Source organism: Cucurbita moschata, unplaced genomic scaffold (assembly GCF_002738365.1).
Source record: "Cucurbita moschata cultivar Rifu unplaced genomic scaffold, Cmos_1.0 Cmo_Scf00012, whole genome shotgun sequence".
Classification (NCBI taxonomy): Eukaryota; Viridiplantae; Streptophyta; class Magnoliopsida; order Cucurbitales; family Cucurbitaceae; genus Cucurbita; species Cucurbita moschata.
The window spans coordinates 1,328,905-1,347,923 of NW_019268528.1; the positions used below are offsets into that span (position 1 = coordinate 1,328,905).

Consider the following 19,019-nt stretch of genomic DNA (forward strand, 5'->3'; position numbering starts at 1 on the left):
AAACAAACTAAAAAAAAAAAAAAAAAAAAAAACCATTATTATTTATTTATTATTATTAGGTGTAGTGTAATGTGTCTATGTTTATGTGGTGTATGATTAATTATGTTCCATTTATAAGAAAAAATAATAATAATGACGTCATCAAGAGAGAATCATAACATTATTATCTTACAAATTTCTGTATCATATGGCCTCACCTCTTCAAGAGGAAAACCCTTGAGACTCCCACTTTAGCCTTCTAAAACATTGCTGAATACTAGTTAGGAAGGAAGCCAATTAGGATCAGTTTGGTTTTGCTGGTTAGTTTTGTTGGGGTTTTCCCCTTCTATGGCTTGGCTTCCCTCTCAGGTATCAAGGATCTGGAGAGAGCCAGTGGCAAGGCAAGGTGTATATGCAAAGACGGTGACTGCAACGATAAGGGCCGAGAGATGGAGATGGCGTAAAATGTTACACAAGGCTGAAGGTTGCTAGGTGATATAGCTCAAATGAATGAAAATTCTATGTATTTTATATCTTGAATGAATGTTGAAACAAAGCTGTGTTTCAGCCCAACCTAATCATTGCTCAACGGGTGAATGTATATGCATTCGTTCAAGAGGTTTGAGGTTTGAATCCCTCTATCTCCCTATGTTTTTAACTTCCCAGAGGTTAGAAGTTTGAATCCCTCTATCTCCCTATTTTTTAACTAGAAAAGACTTACGTTTTTTTTCGGTAGTTCAACAACAGGAGTTGGAGTAATTTGAACTTTGACCTTTTGAGTCAAGGGTATGCCTAAATCAGTTAAGCTACGCTCAAGTTGGCCAGAAGTAGTGTTACGTAATCGTAAATAAGCCTATGATGGTGATATTGACACACCAACTATTGAGATTAAGAAGTTTAAATACAAAAGTGAAACTGAAACTAAGATAGGGAGGCAAAACTGACAGAAATCTAGAACTTTTAAGAGTGAACTAATTATAAAAACTAGTAGTGCTGAAGGCATAAAACTCTTTAGAGGATAACTAAAATGAAGAAAAATAAGGACGAAATGAATGAAGGCAATGACAAATTTAAAGGATGATTGAAATGGCCATGTATTTAGGCAAAGAAAAGAGGTAAATTTGAAGAAAAGCTATCAATGGCTCAATAGCCACGAGTTAAGAGGTAAAGCACAAGGGAACCCTTTTCCCCCATAGTTTAAGCATAAACAGGGAAACAATTAAGCAACTTGTTAGTGAATCCATCCATTTAGTAAACTAGTCAAGGAACACAGGATATTCATGTTTGTTATAGAGACAAGCATGCAACTACAAAAAAAAAAAACAAATCAAATTCCAGAGGATTCCAAGACTACGACCACACGAGAGAATATGACATCGAGATCCAAAAAACATAGAATCAAAACAGCTTCAGAAAACTTATCTGTATTAATCATCCTCTAGATTGATGGAGTCTTTGAACTTTCCATACAGAATTTTCTTCAACTCAGCCATCTGGGCCACGATAGAATCCTTTTCTTCCTCGAGTTTCTCCAAGTTCTTAACATTCTCCTCTTTCATTTCTTCCAACCTGCCTTCTACTTCTTCCCTTGGTACATGAGCAAAAACTTCCCCAATATGAAAACGAATCATGTCTTCATCACTGAGAATCAACTCATTACTTGCATCCTCTAGATTATCATTTGTTTCCTACGAAAAGCGACCGTCAAAGGTGAATTCAACGTGACTTTTACAGTATAACCAAAAGTGATTTTGAAAATTCCCTTGAAGGCACTTTAGAATGCTCATCGAGGAAGTAACAAACCAGTGCTTTTTTCCAAATTTCTTATTGAAAAAAAAAAAAAAAATCCCTCAAAAGTCATCACAAACTCACTCACTCACTCTAGTAAACATTTGGTTGCAGGGCAAACTTTAGGAGACACAAGGTTCAAGTATTGATGAATCGCTTTACTAACTAGAGTCTCCCAAATACCACCAAAAAGTAAAGATGGGAAAGAAAACAACATACTATGCTGTAGAACAGAGCAAAAAAAAAAACATCTGGTGTGTATTGACACAGTACAAATTAAAACCAAGATAATCAATCTTTTAGGGAATATATCACTTGATTCATCTAACCCCTTCTGTCGGGCATTTGTTTAATAAAAAAAAAAGTCGAATTGCCTCCTCCGTGGTTACACAAATTGAATCTAAAAAGAAAATGGGATAAGAAGCATCTACTCAATTGAAGTTTTTAGCAACATTTCAAGCGCTCACAAAATTCAAGAGGAGAAACTTCGAAGTTCATATCACATCGATACTCAAAATCCATCAGTCAGCAAGGACGTCAGATATTTAAAGTAAATAGCAAAATAAACCATTAAATACCCGATTCCTCGTATGAAAGCAATACCTTCGCTGTTCTAATCTCATCCTCAAGCTCATGGAACCGATTGTTCAACCTACTAAATTTGTTAATATTCTGCTGGTCCTCCCATGTGACCTCCGATTCAGATCCTCCGCCCTGTGCACATTAGGCATCAAAAACGCCATTGTCAGAAAACGGAAAAAGAAAGGAAATTTGTATGATACAAGGAAAATTAGTGGTTCAATACGAGTTCGATTAGGGTTTCGGTTACCTGCTGCATGTTCGAACAGTCGGTCAATCGCTCGTAGTGAAAATGAGGAAGAAAGCTCCGGTTAGACGGAAATGGAACGAGCCAATTGGAGCCCTGAGCGAAATGACGAAATTGCCCTTATCATTTTAGGGTACCATTATATTTATATTTAGGTTAAATTACCCCTTTACCCTCAATTTTACAAATTGTCTCAAATAATCCTTAAAACTTTAAAATATTTATCCATCCTTTCCATTTTTAATATTTATCAAATATTAAAAATTATTAAATAGTTTAAGGAAATATTAAATATAAAATTAAAAAAATTCAACACAATAAATACAATTAAAAGTTAAAAACTTTACCTCTGCCAGAAATTCCTTCTGACCCTATCATACTCCAGTTTGGTAGGTTCTACCGTTTGTCCACCATCGCTCTTTTAAAGTTAAAAAATCTATTGTACAGACACATTTTACAACTTACTGGTTAAATAGACACGTGGCTGAAAGTTTACGGACTCAATTTATCACTTAACTCTATATTTAATTACAAAGTTTACGAACGGGTTAAATAGACACGTGTCATTGTCTAAAAAGTTTAAGGGTATTTTTCAATAAATTTTAAAGTTTAATTATGCTCGTGGATTTTGACCTAACAATCTAGCTTGAGACGTGCGTAAAAGCACTTACAGTAAGTGTATGAGTCAAATGTCAACATGAGCTTAGCTCAATAGTGATGGACACGTTTTTTTTCATCGAGACCGAAAGTTCAAATCTCTATATCCCATATTTATTATACGCACGAGTCAAGTTTTAACATAATGTGTGAGTGTGAGAGAGTTTTCATCCTCTGAATGGGACGTTCTCATTCACTTAGACCAATTCAAGTATAGCTTAGTGCACGAAATACTAATTAATACCTAAAAATGTCGATAAATAAATCCCACTCTTAGAAATACCAAAAATGCAACCAAAGTTAAATATTTTCCATTCACTTTTACGATATTGGTGTCGGTAATATTCAATTACATTTTCAACATAATTTTTCTCGATATGTATGGCAAAATAAAAATTTTCTCGTAGTCACAAAAAAGGAAATTATTTTTAAATATATAATAGACGTTTTGGAAGTACACGTGCGATCGATCGATCGAGAATACAAAAATTTAAATTAAATAAATGTTTTTTTTTTTTGAAGATAAGAAGCATAATGAATACAATTATGAAATTTATGAATAGGGTTGGTTGGATAACGTGGGCAGAGCAATTTATTCATTTTCTCTACCAAATTACCAAACTCGAACCCCAACTCACTCTCTAACTCGATCACCAACTCACGTTTTTCCTCAAAACAATGCACAAATCTGCCAGATACTGCCCGCCCCCGCTCCCCTTTTCTGCGTATATCTATATCTATATCTCGCTATATATATATACACATCTATAATTTCCTTAAGACCATGCTATTTCATCGAAACCTCAAACCTTCCTCTTCCCCTGTACCTTTCTTGTCCAAAATCACACCAAGAATCGAACCCCACGTAATTTTTTCCCATTCGGACCATAACCCATCTCTGAATTTCCCCAAAAATCCCTTTTCTCTCGCATTCGCCCTCAGATCCGTAGTTTCTAGACGTTTAAGTCAATCAAAACGTTGCCCTTCAAAATCTGCGTCTGATTCTGCGTGGATTTGCAATAGATTGTGTTTTGTTCAATGTGGTTTAGAGAAAGGGTGTAGAGAAAAAGGGGTGTGGCTATGGCGGGTCAGGTGGTGAGAGTGAAGAGGGAAACGCTTGAAGCATGCATGACGTGCCCTCTTTGTAAGAAGCTCTTGAAGGAGGCTACTACCATATCTCTTTGCCTTCACACGTGTAAGTTCTTCTTTTTCCTCAATGGCTCTTTTAGCCATTCTTTCCTTCCATTTGTGTCTCTTTTGTTTCTTTTTGTTCTGCATGTGTTTCCCCTTCTTGGGTTCTTCACTTTGAGCTGTTTTATCATCTGGGTTGCTGTCAATTTATCTCCTTCTGTTGCCTTTTAGCTGTTTGATGTGGTAAAAACTCTTTCTCTTTGTGCTTTTGATTCTCTTTTCATGACATTTGGATCAATTTCTGTGTTTATAGTTCATCTTCTCTTCCCCAATTCTCTTTTTCCTGTCTTCTTAGAACAGTTTACTGATCACTTGTTTACATTACAAAGATTCAAATTTTGAACTGATTCATAGTCCCAAGTTCACTGAATTGTGATTCCAGTTGATATGCATTCTGCTCAAGTAACTTAACAGTGCATTTTGAAGAAGATACCTAATCTTCTACAGATATGAACTCTTTAGATCAAAGGTTCTATGCATGTTATAATCTCTGTTGTTGATCTTTGTATCTAGATTTCTGGTCTCTGTGTTTGCTTATATGAACATCAAGAGATTGAGAACTCTATGTGAATATCTAATATGTTTGGGATTCTCGAAAACTATCTAAAACGGTCGCATGTTTCTATATGGCGTATGTTTTCGGACGATCATGTTATTGCATTGAATTGGGTTCTCTGGCTACTGGAGGCGTCTGCTACAAATGGGATGGTCGGACTTCCCTGTGTTTTTCTTAGGACTTTTTAGTTTTGGAACGTATAGACCCCATTTGGGAAGTGTGAGATTTCACCTCGGTTGGGGAGAAGAACGAAGCATTCTTTATAAGGGTGTGGAAACCTCTCCTTAGTAGATGCGTTTTAAAAATCTTGAGAGGAAGGCTGAAAGGGAAAGCCCAAAAGGACAATATTTGCTAGTGGTGGGATTGAGCCTTTACAAATGGTATTAGAGCTAGACACTGGGCGATGTGCCAGTGAGGAGGTTGAGTTCCGAAGGGGGTGGACACAAGGCAGTGTGTCAGCAAGGATGCTGGACCCCGAAGGGGGGTGGATTGTGGGGTCTCATATCGATTGGAGAAAAGAACGAGTGTCAGCGAGGACGCTGGGCCCCGAAGGGGGTGGATTGTGAGATCCCACATCGGTTAGGGAGGAGAACGAAACATTCTTTATAAGGGTGTGAAAACCTCTCCCTAGCACACACGTTTTAAAAACAAAAGTTTCTTATTTTTTCAAAATGACAAAGGGGCTTGTTGATAAATGAACATAATCTATAAAAACCGAAAACTGAAACAAAAAACTTAAAGAGATTGTTTACCCGTTATGATAAGTATTTTTATATCTGCGAACTGTGCATGGTCCCTCATGCTTATTGATACTTGCATTTGTTCGTAACTTGTGTGAATTTATCTAACGAACGTCCCCCAACTTACTAAAACTCATTCATCGGCGACATCGAATGCTAGCTTTCTAATACATTTAAGTTCTGGTTGCACACAGTTTGCAGGAAGTGCATATATGAGAAACTCTCAGACGAGGAGGTTGATTGTTGTCCTGTATGCAACATTGATCTGGGCTGTCTTCCTGTGGAAAAACTAAGGTTTGTTATTTTATTTTCGTAGTTTCCCTTGAACTGTGTAACTTGACATCTCTTGAGCGTATAGCGAAAGAACTGTCGTAAGTTCCTAACAAATTTATCGAGGTTTATGCTTTCATGCTCTTCTATGTTACAAAGAGTGTTGCTGTAACAGCCCAAGCCCAAGCCTAAGCTCACCGCTAGCAGATATTGTCCTCTTTGGGCTTTCCCTTTCGGGTTTCGCCTCAAGGTTTTTAAAACGCGTCTGTTATGGAGAGGTTTCCACACCCTTATAAAGAATGCTTCATTCTCCTTCCCAAGCGATGTGGGATCTCACAATCTACCCCTTTTGGGACCTAGCGTCCTTGTTGACACTTGTTCCCTTCTCCAATCGAATTGGGACCCCCCAATCCACCCCCTTTCGGAACCCAGCGTCCTTGCTGGCACACTGCCTCGTGTCCACCCCCTTTGGGGCTTAACCCAAACTTTGCTTAACTGTGAAAACATTCATCTTCTTCTTCTTTCTTACAACTTCTCATAATACCATAGCTTTCTAGATGTCAATTAACTCATTTAAGATCCACAATTTATCGAAAAGACTTTATTTTGTTGTTTCCTTGGTCCCGATTCCTTACTACTAAAGTCTAGACCCATTCTCTTGCCTTAAAAATCCATATGGATTAACGAGTTTCAAAAACGACTTCGATTTGGTGTCTCCTTGGACGGGATTTTATAATGCTAAAATTTATACACTTTCTTTGGCTGACCGAAAATGGCGCCTTTTTGCTTCTTTTTAATTATGCTCGAAGGTAGATTTCTATGGTGCTGGAATAATTCGACGAAAAAGAATAGACGATGCATAATTTAGATTTTGTTTTACCTTTTGCAGGCCCGACCACAATTTGCAAGATATAAGGGCGAAAATATTTCCTCTTAAGCGGAGGAAGATTACTGCACCTGAAGTTTCGCCCTTGGCTTCATTGCCCATAAAAAGGAAGGAGAGATCGCTATCATCATTGGTGGTAAACACTCCCAAAGTGCCGATGCAGAGTGGCGGCTTGACTGGAAGAAGATCCAAGAACGTTGCAAGAAAGGGCGCTGCGTTACGTGGATGTAGTTTTGGCATTGAGGAACCCCTAAAGAAAGAAGAAGATTCTGGAGAAGATCATTCAGCAAGTTCGAGCTCTTCCGATTATTTGAATAAAACTGTTCGACACAGAAGGCAGGTAGGGGGATTTTACGCACATTGTTAAAATATCGGAAAAATTCCCACATTCATAGATGTATGAAAGTACGAAATCGTTGCAGGACTCATCTATGGCTGAGCCTTCGAACGGTCTAAGACACGAGGATCTGGAAAACAACGTAGAAGCAGTAGAAGGAAAAGCTGATCTCTGGACACCCTTGAATTGTTTGGTTGAAGCTGCTAACCGAACGAAGTCTACCAAGCCAAATTTCCAAGGGTCATCAATGGCCAAACTGGAACCGTCCTTTGTTGCTGATGGCGACCTCGATGCACAAGAAACTAAGGAGAAAGCGCTGTTACTTGGAGCTCCGAATTACGGATTATATATGCCCAAAACAAGAACTAAGGAGCACGGAAGCAACTTTAAGGCAAAAGATAACCATAATAATGGAACCACATCACTCCCAGAATCCACGAAACGTAAAAGGTTGCGAGCAACTGCTCGTAACAAGGCAGCTGCATCTGGTGAGCTAGGTTCTCAGGCACAGGTCGTTCTTGATGCATCAGCTGCTAAATGTAGAAGAAACAATCCAATTTGGTTCACGTTAATCGCCTCAGACGACAGGTAATATACTCTACCTATTGAATATTTGTAATACGAAAGCTGCTTTTAAGTTTCGTACGACTGATTTGTTATTAAAAGTTTTAGGAAGGGCGGGTTTCCGTTGCCTCAAATATCAACGTCTTACTTGAGAATAAAGTAAGTTCCTCCCATCTTATTACTTCATTTAAATTCGTCCATTTATCAAATTTTTCGTTCGCATTATAAAGACGACATTTAGAAGATTGCATATAGACAATGATATCTTTACGTACTTTTCTGTGTTGTGTCAAAACATTAATGTTATTTGAGTTTCCCGAGACTCTTTTGTCGTTATAGCTACTCTGTAGAAATTGTGCAGCGTAAACATTGCCCTCTTTGGGCTTTCCCTTTCGAGCTTCCCTTCAAGGCTTTATAACGTGTCTACTAGGGAGAGGTTTCTACACCCTTATAAAGAATGTTTCGTTCTCCTCCCAATCGATGTGGGATCTCACAATCTATACCCGGCACTCGTTCCCTTCTCCAATCAAGGTAGGACCCCCCAATCCACCCTCCTTCTGGGCCTAACGTCCTTGCTGACACACCGCCTCGTGTCAACCTCCTTTCGGGGCTCAACCTCGCTGGCACATTGCCCGATGTCTTGCTCTAATACCAACTTTAACGGCCCAAGCGCACTGCTAACACATATTGTCTTTTTTGGGCTTTTCCTTTCGGGGTTCCCCTCAAGGTTTTTAAAACGTGTCTGCTAGGGAGGTTTCTATACCTTTATAAAGAATGTTTCGTTCTCCTCTCAACTGATGTGGGGTCTCATTATTTTGCTCAGTCGGTTTCCTTTCGTACGTTTTTATTTCGTTTATTTGTTTGAAAAATTAGTTAATTGCATCAATGAAGTTCCAGGACTTTCTCAAAGAAAACAGGCAGCAACATGGATTACGATTACTCGTTCATTCTTTTGAACGATTTTCACTATCAATTATAGTTCCTGTTGTTTCTCGATACTCGCTGATTACTTTGCTGTTCATTTATTACATTATAGGGACGGGAAAATGCCCGTGTCGTCTATCCAAAAGTATCTCGTAAAGAAACTAGATCTTAAGAGCGAAGCCGAGGTGAGTTTTCAATTCAATATCTTATTTCATGAGCTTGGTCCCAAAGTGCCCAAATACTTTGCCAATATGTTTTTCTTTTACTTCCTAGGTGGAAATATCGTGTCGGGGACAGCCGGTGCTACCAACGCAGCAGCTACAGAACTTGGTTGACTTATGGTTTCGAACAGCGTCGACAGCGAAGAAAATTCCAGCATCCGTTGGCTCATCTGCTAAGGACTTTGTTATGGTCCTCTCGTACTGTCGAAAAGTCCAGACCCCTTGACGAGCTTCTGAATCGTGTTCTTGCTTCTGTACGTCGTCTACATCTTGTAATGTTTAATGAGCATCAAAATCCGGACCCGAAGACTCCAGGTTCGTCATATTTGCGTGAACATGCAGATTGTTGTTATATATCTGAATTCTTTGATTGGTTTTATTTCATTGGTATACCCACATAATGAACAATTGATCCAGTGCTGTTTCCCATTCCATTTTTGGCTCTTTTTTACTGATTCTTCAGTCAAAGGTATCACTCTTTTTACCGGACAACAATGTTGTCTGCCTGTCTTAACTGCCTGTCTCAACGAGTTGAGCTAAGTTCAGTTCAGTTTGACTTTGTTTTGTTCTGTCGAAGTGTTGATATTTGTATGGAAAACAACAGAAGATTCATTCTGGTGGGGAAATTTTCAAGATGAAAGATGGGAGGTAATCTTTTGTGCACTACCTCGACACCCTTTTCTTCCTCCCTCTCCCTCCCGGACCCTTTTCAACGATGCGATGGTGTTACCTTTCTCTTAATGATGTGCGGACGTGAGACATCGATAACAAACACTAGTTGAACCATGTCGATACATCAACGACAAGTGATGTATGGTGTCACAATTGCACTCTTACATAACGTTTGTAAGCGATTGTGCAGCACTCATTCTCACCCAGCAACTCCGAGTAGGAGGAATTGATGGCTAGTTGCATCCCTTTATAATACATTTTGAGGCATTTATGATTTTGAGGAAATGGAAACTATACCAGCATGACCGTGACCAATCGGTGTCTCCATTCTTTAGTTGGGCTGAACACGTGGATAGCAAAGATTGGATGAATGAGGATTGAGCAAAGGGAACTATTTGGGTGTTCACATATCCAAATTATGTGGTGCATAAACAAGAACACCTTTCCCCTCAACCTCTACCGGGCTTTTTTGGCCAGAAAAATGGCGTCCTCTCTGCTTTCTCCTTCCAGGATCTTACTCAAAGGATCATCCATGGTTCTTCCACCGCCATTAATGGCTGCTCGCAGTGAGTTCTTCAGTTCCAAATAGCATTTGCAGTACTTTTTATCATCCAATTCCACTAAAAGCTTTTACTTTCTTTCTCTTCATTCAAAGAGTTCTACTGGGTTCCCTCTGTTTTTCTAGTTTAATTATCATTTTCATCGTTCCGACAACAACGATATATACACAAACGTAGAAGTTAACGAAACTTCTAATCTTCCATGAACTTATACCCCTAATATGAAGTTCTAGATTTGTTAGCAACTCTTCTATCGACCATGGCTGAGGTGTAAAAGCCCAAGCCCACTACTGGCAGATATTGTCCGTTTTAGCTCGTTACGTATCCCTCGCGATTTTAAAACGCGTCTGTTAGGGAGAGATATGATTCATTTCTCTCTCCAACTGACATAAGATCTCAAAAGCCATCATATTCATTTTCGAACGAGGAAATAGGTTGTTAGAGAAAGAGCTGAGTCTTAGTGTAATTCCACTAATTTAGACATATGCTCTCGAACTAAACGGGAGTATCTGCAGAGTTACTCAAGATGAAGAAGGGAGCGATAAAGTGCAAGGTGGAGGAGAAGCGAGAAGGGAAGAGGTCAGAAGAAAGGATGGTTTCGGGGACGGTAGCGACGGTGGCGATGGCTACAATGGCAGCGGCGGGTCCGGCAGTGGCGCTGGTGGATGAGAGGTTGAGCACAGAAGGGACAGGGCTGCCTTTTGGTTTAAGCAACAACCTGCTAGGGTGGATTCTAGTTGGGATGTTTGGTTTAATTTGGTCTCTATACTTTGTTTATGCTTCGTCCTTAGATGAAGGTGACGACTCTGGTTTGTCACTCTGAATCAATCACCACATTTTAATCAAAGTTATGGTTAGTAAAAAAAAACACGACTATTATGTAACGACTCCTTGTTGTAGACCTTCGAGAAAATCGAAGGGAGAGTGAGACAACGATTTGATAGAATCAAGGTGTAACAGCTTAAGCTCACCGCTAATATATATTGTCCGCTTTAGCCCGTACATATCGCTGACAGCCTCACAGTTTTAAAACGCGTCTGTTAGAGAGAGGTTTCCACACCATTATAAAAAATGATCCACCCCCTTGGAGACCTAGCGTCCTCGCTGACACACTGCCCAGTGTCTAGCTCTGATATCATTTCTACTAGTCCAAACTCACTACTAATAGATTTATCAACTTTAGCTCGTTACGTATCGTCGTCAGTTACACTGTTTTAAAAAGTGTATATTAGGGAGAGGTTTCCACACCTTATAATGAATGCTTCGTTTCCCTCTCCAACCAATGTGGGATCTCACACAAGATCGGACTCGAGAGGAAACATCAACCTCCCGTGTTTCTTCCTTACAGTTAAATCCAAAATAGTATTATTTTAAAATTTATATTTGTTTCTTTCCTGTTTTCTTAGTATAATATGAATTGTTAATCAAATTTTTAAAACCAAAATAAATTTTTATAAAATTATTTTTCTCCGATTTTAAAAAATATTTAATTTTCAAAAACAAAAAAATAACTTCAAATTTTATTCAATAATTATTTAGTTTTTAATTTATAATTTTAGACTAAATTAATAAAAATATACTCTTAAACTAAATAAAAAAAATCTAAAAAATACTTTTCTTTTAAAATTTTATAAGTATTTTTTAAACATAATAATAATAATTAAATTATTCACTATATATTTTTAAAAAATATGTAATATGTCTAGTAATTCATGGTATTATTCTATATATTCCATTAATATCATAAAAAAAAATCAATTTAAGAGTATATTTTTATTAATAAGAAATATAAACTTTATTAAATAATTGAACAAAAACATAATATTATTTATTTTGGACATATTAAAATTTAATAAATTGGAATAAAATGTATTAGCCATTACACAAAATTCCCCCTTTTATTCTTTGATAATCTTGGATGAACATCAACAATTCACAAAATCATAGTCGACTGTGAGAAAGCCATTAGCATTGCCATTTCCATCCGTGTCGAGACTTTGAAACACTCCGACGTCTAAATCTAGACCTCCGTTGTTACATTGATCCACAATTCTTACGATTTGTTGAGCGCCTGTTTCCGTGTTAGTCACCTGCATGTTCATGTATTTTTTTCACTATTAGACGAACTATTATAATTTTTTCATGCAACTAACGCTCGATTCAAATTTTCGACTTCTTAATCGATATATGTTTTAATTAGTTGAGTTATGTTCATATTATAAAGATCGATACTTTACTCTCGTATTAAAGTAACAATTACAATGGTACAGTGAGGGAGTGACAAATTCACATTATAGGGTTGTATACTTGTTGGGTTGAATTCGGAAATCATTTAGACCCACCAGAAATTTTAAGCTGGTTGAGCTGGTGACTCGAGCAACTCGAACAGTGTTCTCAACCTAACCTCCTATTTTTTGGGTTGGATTAAGGTTGATTGGTTGGTTTTTTTTATAATTATTTTAAAAAATATTACTTATGCATGTCTCATTATTAACTAAATTTTCATAAAATTCAAATATTAAACATTCACCCGTCACACATCATTAACATCAGTTATAAACATTATATATTCTTTATAAGGGTGAGGATTGTGAGATCCCACAACGGTGGTTAGAGGAGAGAACGAAACATTCTTTATAAGAGTGTGGAAATCTCTCATGAATAGACGCGTTTTAAAAACTTCGAGAGGAAGCCTGAAGAAGAAAGCCCAAAAAGGATAATATCTGCTAGCGGTGACTTGAGCTGTTATATACCTACCCCATTATCTCGATATAATTCATCTATATAACGATAATGCAAGTACATTATCCATAAAACAAAAAAAAAAAAAAACCCGAATTTTTTACGTATGCAAAAGGTTAAAGGTTCTATCATCCAACCGAACATCATTACGAGCCTGTCAGAATATCTTTCGAAGTACGTTCATAAACACAAAAATATATTTTTAAGCACTTAAAAAGTCATTCGAAATACTCGTACCAGTAAGCATAGGCCACAAGAGTCCTCGCCTTGAGGTCCAACGGGGCCACAAAAGGCAGTCCATCCATATTGGCTGCGCCACTCCAAAGGCTGGTCGGCATCCCATGTGGAACAAAATGCACTCACAGCGTTCAAGTCCCAATTGATTTCGGGGGCATTGTACAAGTTAAATGTTGCCCTCACGTTGCTCACACTTTGAGCTTTGGACAACATTACAAGACATAGACACGACAACGTTATCAGCATCAAACCCTTTGTCTCCATGTTGTTCTACTTGCTTTGATGCCTAATTTGGGCATGCATTTATAGAGGGAGGAGGGAATATTTTGTGTTCTTTTCATCTTGTCTACTCACAATGGCCTGCAGTCGTTTACAACAATGTCGTTTAAGAATATTACTTTTTGCTCAAGGATTTTGTGTTTTTTTATGTTGGATTATGGTGTCTTTATCTATAACCCAAACAATTTCATGACAATGCGGGTTGGTCTTAATTCCACTCGATCAATTTTGTTCATGTTTGGTTTAGTTCTTGTTCAGCTCGTTCAACCCTGTTCAAGTTCGGTTCATAGGTATTCTCAATTGTTCGAGGATTTACTTTAGTTTTTTATTCGGTTCGGTTCTGTAACAGCTCAAGCTCACCGCTAGCCGATATTGTCTTTTTTGGGCTTTTCCTCAAGGTTTTTAAAACGCGTAAGCTAGTGAAAGATTTTCACGACCTTATAAAGAATGTTTCGTTGTCCTCTCTAACTGAACTTCTACTTTAGTCGGTTCAAGAGTTGAGATTGAACCTAAGTTATTGTTAGCTAAAGAGAACATAAAACGTTTTTTAAAATTAAAAATTTGTATTTAATCTAGTAATTTTATACATTAAAAAAATATATTAAATATAAAATTAAATGTTTTAAGAACCAATTATTCCCTTGTTTACGTTAGCTTAACTAATAAAACATTGGTGTTTCTCGGATATGATCTATGTATGGTTTGAATTTCTTCCTTGACCAAAACCTAATGTTTTTGGTTCATTGAGCATTGGTCCTTCGTTCGAGAAATCTGAAAGAATCTTGATTTGATTGTCGTATGTAAGACTCGTTAAATTACATTCCTTCTTTAGTCTTACATTACATATAAAATCCCTTCTTAAGAAACCAAATATAATACTCGGGTTAGGGTCAAGTTGGTCATTTTTCTTATATCTCCACCCGAGCGAGAATTGATACAAATCTTTAGATTCAAGGCTGGTATTAAAGTGATTCACGTGACTCGCTCACTAAACAAAAGTTATATTGATTTGACATAGTGTGGTACTATAATGAACGTAAATAGTTATGAACACAATCACGTTACGCACGATTTATAAGAGATTTAATGCATTTCTTAACTTTCAAAGATGGTGGTACCATTATAAAAAAAAAAGTTCATAAATTCAAGAAACCTCGAATTCATAGTTTATTGTTCATACTTTATTTATTAGAACGTGATATTCTTTCTTTCTTCTTCTAGGAAGAATAAACCGAAAGAAAAATCTTAGCAATTGACAAATTGATAGTTGACAATAAGATGGCCTCGGAAGACTCCATTTCCATTGGTGTCGATTCTCTTAAACACATTCACATCCAAATCCAGCCCTCCATTGGCACATTGATCAACGATTCTCACAATTTCTGAAGCTCCTGTTTCAGTGTTAGTGACCTGCAAACATTTCCATGAAAATTTCTCAGCATATTTGTAACTCTAAAACATGATAATTTTTCGCAAGAGCCAGAAGATTTACTTACCCTCAAGCAACGTCCACAAGAAGCTTGGCCACGAGGGCCGACAGGGCCACAGAAGGCGGTCCAACCGTACTGACGACGCCACTCGATGGGCTTGTTGGCATCCCATGTTGCACAAAAAACACTTGCCCTAAGGTAGTCCCAATTGATGTCTTGTGGGTTATACAAATGGTAAGTAGCCCTCACATTGTTGGCACTTTGAGCATTAGCCAAGCTCAAAACGCCCAAAGCCAAAGCCAATATCATCAAAATGCTCACTTTCTCCATTATTTTCTTTCTTGATTCTCTCTATAACTTGTTGTGAGGTTCCTTTGGGAGAGTGCTTTAATTTATAGAGATTGAACGTTAATACTTTTCAACTCAAATCTCATTCTTAGCCGCCCTTGGAAATTTTTTCCAAGTTTGACCGTTCTTCTATGATGTCGACATAACTTTAAGAGATAAGATAGTACTATACATTGTTGGTTTGAATCTTCTCTTCGATCTAAATTTCAAGTGTTTTAAGTTTATTGAACAATTACGTTAAAAAAAAAAACCTGATTTGAACGTTCGGTTCGACGCTTTCAATACGTGTAACTAAAAAAATAGCTTCTACCAAACATCAACATTGAAATTGTCAATTTGAGCATAGTTCAATTGATTAAACTACTCCTACTCATTACTAACCTGATGATAACTCACCTGTTAAAATATAATTTTTTAAAATTTAACTCATACACGTAAAATTTTAGTCAATATTTTAATGGGTTCGAACTATTTTCAAATGGTGGCAATTATTATTCAATTTCAATTATTCACTTTTTTACTCCAACCCCAAATGTTTGACAACCTCACTTTGGATAATATTGTTTTTTTTTATTAATTTCCACAAAAACTAATGATTACCTTTTCATTATGTATGTGTATATATGTATATGTATGTATATGTATGTATATGTATGTATATGTATGTATGTATGTATATGTATGTATGTATGTATATGTATATATGTATGTATATGTATGTATATGTATATATGTATGTATATGTATGTATATGTATATATGTATGTATATGTATATATGTATGTATATGTATATATGTATGTACCGTAAAAAAATAAAAGTTAAAAAAAAATATTAATAATAAATAACCCTTTATTCATAATTTTAGTATCGTTTACTTAGAATTATTTATTTTTATAAGTTAAATTATAAATTTATATAGCTATTAAAAAATTTGTTTGAATTAAAAAAAATGTGACCAAAAGAATAGGTAATGTTTAATTTGAATATTCAATCCACACCCACATGGTTCGATTGGCCCACAAATTTGACTTGACTTCCTTCTCCATAAAATCTACTCTTTTTCGTAAGATAAAACAATATCGATTCGTAGAGGGTGATCTTCGAGCCAGACATCAAACATGTTGGGTTCGCCTGACTATGGGCTAGTGCACACTCACGCTACCAAAAATCAAGGAAAAATAAAGGAACAAGTATCGTGGTGTACGATCTGTACGTAACATACTGGATAATTAACCTATGCTTGTGAGACATATAATGTGCATGGAGCCCCGCATTCAGAATCAGGTTCAATGAGAGATGATCCACATAATACTTCCTTACGTTTATAGTATAAAGTGCACATATATTTGTGGTACTTCATTCATGCTTATCATACATGAAACATCAAAGTTCTCATAGGGTATAACAAGATCGTATTAACATAGCAAACATGAATCAACAAACAGGAACTACATACACCAGGAACTACATACACCATATCATAAATAATAACAGCTCATAAGTAATGTGTTATTCATGTATCAATCAATTCATCCAACTTAGTCGGTAGGCGTTTCATCCAACAGTTTCAGATTCAACTTGGTGTTCCTAAGTTTGATTTGGCTGACGATTCCTAAATTCAACTACTATGTTTTAAAAAAATAAAATTATTTACATGTTAAAATCATAATATTTAGTGCATAATAAGGAATAAAAAAAATATATTAGAAATAGAAATTAAAACATTTTGAAAAACATTTTAAAATTTGAGAGAATAAATAAATATAAACTAGTCAAGGTTAAGAAAAAAAAGTCAAAGAGGGCCACGTCTAGAACATTTTAACTCCCATTTTCTTAAAATTAGATTTTTTTTTTCTTCTTTTATTTTCTTCCACCACATATTTGACTAATCCATTATTTAATTACTAACTCCCTTTTTAATTAGATACCAAATTAAAAATGGGAGTTAAAAATTAATTAATTTATTAAATATAAAATTTTTAATTTTTAATTTTATGTCTAATAAATATTTTAATTTTAATTTTTAATTGTGCCATATATTTAAAATTTTAAAATTCTAAAGGTTATTTTGGTAATATAGCCTAATATTAGCATAGCCATCCAAATTTAAGGTTTGTCGATACAAATATTTCTGGTTATCGCTCATATCTTGTATTGTGGACGACTTCAAAAGACAAACAACAATACTGCATAAACATGAATTAGTTTTCGAGGTCAAACTAAAATACCCAACAAACGTTACCTCTCTTTGAAAAGAAACTGATCCACAACACCTTTCAGTACGACTAGCTTGTTATGACTGCACTCTTATGAGATCCTGCAACGGTTGGAGAGGGGAACAAAACAATCTTTATCAGGGTTTGAAAATGTAACTGATCAAGCCGAATGCTTTAGCTTGTTATAAGTAATGTTTTGTTTCTCTCCTCCAACCGATGTGGGATCTCACAATCCACCCCTTGGGGGCCTAGTGTCGTCGCTGGCACACCGTCCAATATTTGGATAAGAATATTTCATTTCTCTCCAACCGATGTGAGATCTCACAACGAACTTAAGGAAACTCACTCTCGTTTTTTTGGATTATTTTTTTGACCGAACAGAAAATGACGAATCACACACATAACCGAACAGTGAAAAAGATTCTTCAAAGGTCTCAAGTCACGAGTCATTTACGGTGAGAATCGCATGTACAGTAATGATATATGATATGAGATTTCTTTGAATATTTATGGCCTAATTTTTCCTCCATAGTTAATTAATAATGCCATCTTTTTTCTCGAAACGATACGAGACTTTTCTTCGAATAATTAATGTGTAATAGTTTCTTCTGGTCGAGCGTAAATGCTTATAATAAACCGTGTTCTTTAAAGCTATCTCAAAATGTAAACGATATATTAAACTGTTCGTACTTTATTCATAGTTTATTCATTAAAACATAGTTTTTCGTTTCTCCCTTCTTTCCGAAAGAAAGAAACTTAGCAGTTAACAAACTCATAGTTGACAATAAGATGGCCACGCTGGTATCCATTTCTGTTAGTATCGATTCTCCTAAACACGTTCACATCCAAATCCAGCCCTCCATTAGAGCATTGATCGACAATTCTCACTATTTCCGAAGCTCTTGTTTCAGTGTTAGTCACCTGCAAACATTTTCACAAATTTTCTTAATTTCAATGTTTCTATTTCTCCTTTCATAAAAACTCATTACGAGAAGATTTACTTACCCTCAAACAACGACCACAGGAAGCTTGACCACGAGGGCCAACAGGGCCACAGAAGGCGGTCCAACCGTAGCGGCGGCGAAACTCCAAGGGCTTGTTGGCGTCCCATGTTGCGCAATAAACACTTGCCCTAAGGTAGTCCCAATTGATGTCTTGTGGGTTGTACAAATGGTAAGTAGCCCTCACATTGTTGGCACTTTGAGCATTAGCCAAGCTCAATATGCCCAAAACCAACGCCAATAGCATCAAAAAGCTTCGTTTATCCATTCTTTGTCGTTGTGAGGTTTCATTGAGAGAGTGCTTTAATTTATAGTGGAAAATAAGTGCATACTTTTCAACTCATATATTATTTTTAGCCACCCTTTGAATTTTCTCCCCCATTAATATGCTTAAATTCAACTTTCATCATTTACTTTATAGGCACGGGTATTCGTAGGCTGAGTTGGGTTAGATCAGGTCGAATTTGGATAATTTTTAGATCTAATTTAATTGTTCGGGTTGTAAATGAACTCGATCCAACCCAATTATAAATTTTTTGGGTTGGCTCGGATTTTTCGAACCGTTTATTTAAAATTATTTTTAAGAGTTGTT

At 36.4% G+C, this 19,019-nt stretch overlaps 6 protein-coding genes across 7 annotated transcripts; 2 read left to right on the plus strand and 4 right to left on the minus strand.

Annotated features, from left to right (window-relative positions):
* Positions 1 to 1,198: 1,198 nt before the first annotated feature.
* Positions 1,199 to 2,693, minus strand: LOC111450309 (probable prefoldin subunit 4). Its single transcript, XM_023090372.1, has 3 exons — positions 2,597 to 2,693; positions 2,371 to 2,481; positions 1,199 to 1,667 (listed from the first exon to the last, which is right to left on the minus strand). The coding sequence occupies exons 1-3, from the start codon at positions 2,603 to 2,605 to the stop codon at positions 1,407 to 1,409; spliced, it is 381 nt and encodes a 126-aa protein (XP_022946140.1). The 5' UTR covers positions 2,606 to 2,693; the 3' UTR covers positions 1,199 to 1,406.
* Positions 2,694 to 3,911: 1,218 nt separating this feature from the next.
* Positions 3,912 to 9,373, plus strand: LOC111450299 (E3 ubiquitin protein ligase DRIP2-like). Of its 2 annotated transcripts, none has more exons than XM_023090356.1 (7): positions 3,912 to 4,445; positions 5,932 to 6,031; positions 6,897 to 7,233; positions 7,316 to 7,818; positions 7,897 to 7,953; positions 8,831 to 8,903; positions 8,992 to 9,373. In XM_023090356.1, the coding sequence occupies exons 1-7, from the start codon at positions 4,331 to 4,333 to the stop codon at positions 9,163 to 9,165; spliced, it is 1,359 nt and encodes a 452-aa protein (XP_022946124.1). In that variant the 5' UTR covers positions 3,912 to 4,330; the 3' UTR covers positions 9,166 to 9,373. The 2 variants fall into 2 exon arrangements, with proteins under 2 accessions (XP_022946124.1, XP_022946125.1); XM_023090357.1 differs by having other exon boundaries at positions 3,913 to 4,445; positions 7,903 to 7,953.
* A 663-nt stretch (positions 9,374 to 10,036) lies between these two features.
* Positions 10,037 to 11,117, plus strand: LOC111450304 (photosystem II reaction center W protein, chloroplastic-like). Its single transcript, XM_023090365.1, has 2 exons — positions 10,037 to 10,177; positions 10,687 to 11,117. The coding sequence occupies exons 1-2, from the start codon at positions 10,093 to 10,095 to the stop codon at positions 10,992 to 10,994; spliced, it is 393 nt and encodes a 130-aa protein (XP_022946133.1). The 5' UTR covers positions 10,037 to 10,092; the 3' UTR covers positions 10,995 to 11,117.
* A 979-nt stretch (positions 11,118 to 12,096) lies between these two features.
* LOC111450308 (pathogenesis-related protein PR-4-like) lies at positions 12,097 to 13,414 on the minus strand. The gene is made up of 2 exons (XM_023090371.1): positions 13,151 to 13,414; positions 12,097 to 12,261 (listed from the first exon to the last, which is right to left on the minus strand). Exons 1-2 carry the CDS (start codon positions 13,412 to 13,414, stop codon positions 12,097 to 12,099), a joined length of 429 nt encoding a protein of 142 aa, XP_022946139.1.
* Positions 13,415 to 14,553: 1,139 nt separating this feature from the next.
* Positions 14,554 to 15,225, minus strand: LOC111450306 (pathogenesis-related protein PR-4-like). Its single transcript, XM_023090368.1, has 2 exons — positions 14,926 to 15,225; positions 14,554 to 14,839 (listed from the first exon to the last, which is right to left on the minus strand). Exons 1-2 carry the CDS (start codon positions 15,187 to 15,189, stop codon positions 14,675 to 14,677), a joined length of 429 nt encoding a protein of 142 aa, XP_022946136.1. The 5' UTR covers positions 15,190 to 15,225; the 3' UTR covers positions 14,554 to 14,674.
* A 2,865-nt stretch (positions 15,226 to 18,090) lies between these two features.
* On the minus strand, positions 18,091 to 18,705 carry LOC111450307 (pathogenesis-related protein P2-like). Its single transcript, XM_023090370.1, has 2 exons — positions 18,432 to 18,705; positions 18,091 to 18,347 (listed from the first exon to the last, which is right to left on the minus strand). The coding sequence occupies exons 1-2, from the start codon at positions 18,693 to 18,695 to the stop codon at positions 18,183 to 18,185; spliced, it is 429 nt and encodes a 142-aa protein (XP_022946138.1). The 5' UTR covers positions 18,696 to 18,705; the 3' UTR covers positions 18,091 to 18,182.
* Positions 18,706 to 19,019: the final 314 nt, after the last annotated feature.

What these genes read in the sequence shown, in the direction of transcription:
- LOC111450309 (XM_023090372.1), bottom strand. An exon ending in ATGAGATTAGAACAGCGAAG is followed by an intron (nt 1,668 to 2,370) that starts GTATTGCTTTCA and finishes CGCTTTTCGTAG; the next exon opens with GAAACAAATGATAATCTAGA.
- LOC111450299 (XM_023090356.1), top strand. Translation starts at nt 4,331, where the DNA reads ATGGCGGGTCAGGTGGTGAGAGTGAAGAGGGAAACGCTTGAAGCATGC. An exon ending in CTGTTCGACACAGAAGGCAG is followed by an intron (nt 7,234 to 7,315) that starts GTAGGGGGATTT and finishes AAATCGTTGCAG; the next exon opens with GACTCATCTATGGCTGAGCC. An exon ending in ACGTCTTACTTGAGAATAAA is followed by an intron (nt 7,954 to 8,830) that starts GTAAGTTCCTCC and finishes ATTACATTATAG; the next exon opens with GGACGGGAAAATGCCCGTGT.
- LOC111450304 (XM_023090365.1), top strand. Translation starts at nt 10,093, where the DNA reads ATGGCGTCCTCTCTGCTTTCTCCTTCCAGGATCTTACTCAAAGGATCA. An exon ending in GCCATTAATGGCTGCTCGCA is followed by an intron (nt 10,178 to 10,686) that starts GTGAGTTCTTCA and finishes GAGTATCTGCAG; the next exon opens with AGTTACTCAAGATGAAGAAG.
- LOC111450308 (XM_023090371.1), bottom strand. Translation starts at nt 13,414, where the DNA reads ATGGAGACAAAGGGTTTGATGCTGATAACGTTGTCGTGTCTATGTCTT. An exon ending in CTTGTGGCCTATGCTTACTG is followed by an intron (nt 12,262 to 13,150) that starts GTACGAGTATTT and finishes ATGAACATGCAG; the next exon opens with GTGACTAACACGGAAACAGG.
- LOC111450306 (XM_023090368.1), bottom strand. Translation starts at nt 15,189, where the DNA reads ATGGAGAAAGTGAGCATTTTGATGATATTGGCTTTGGCTTTGGGCGTT. An exon ending in CTTGTGGACGTTGCTTGAGG is followed by an intron (nt 14,840 to 14,925) that starts GTAAGTAAATCT and finishes AAATGTTTGCAG; the next exon opens with GTCACTAACACTGAAACAGG.
- LOC111450307 (XM_023090370.1), bottom strand. Translation starts at nt 18,695, where the DNA reads ATGGATAAACGAAGCTTTTTGATGCTATTGGCGTTGGTTTTGGGCATA. An exon ending in CCTGTGGTCGTTGTTTGAGG is followed by an intron (nt 18,348 to 18,431) that starts GTAAGTAAATCT and finishes AAATGTTTGCAG; the next exon opens with GTGACTAACACTGAAACAAG.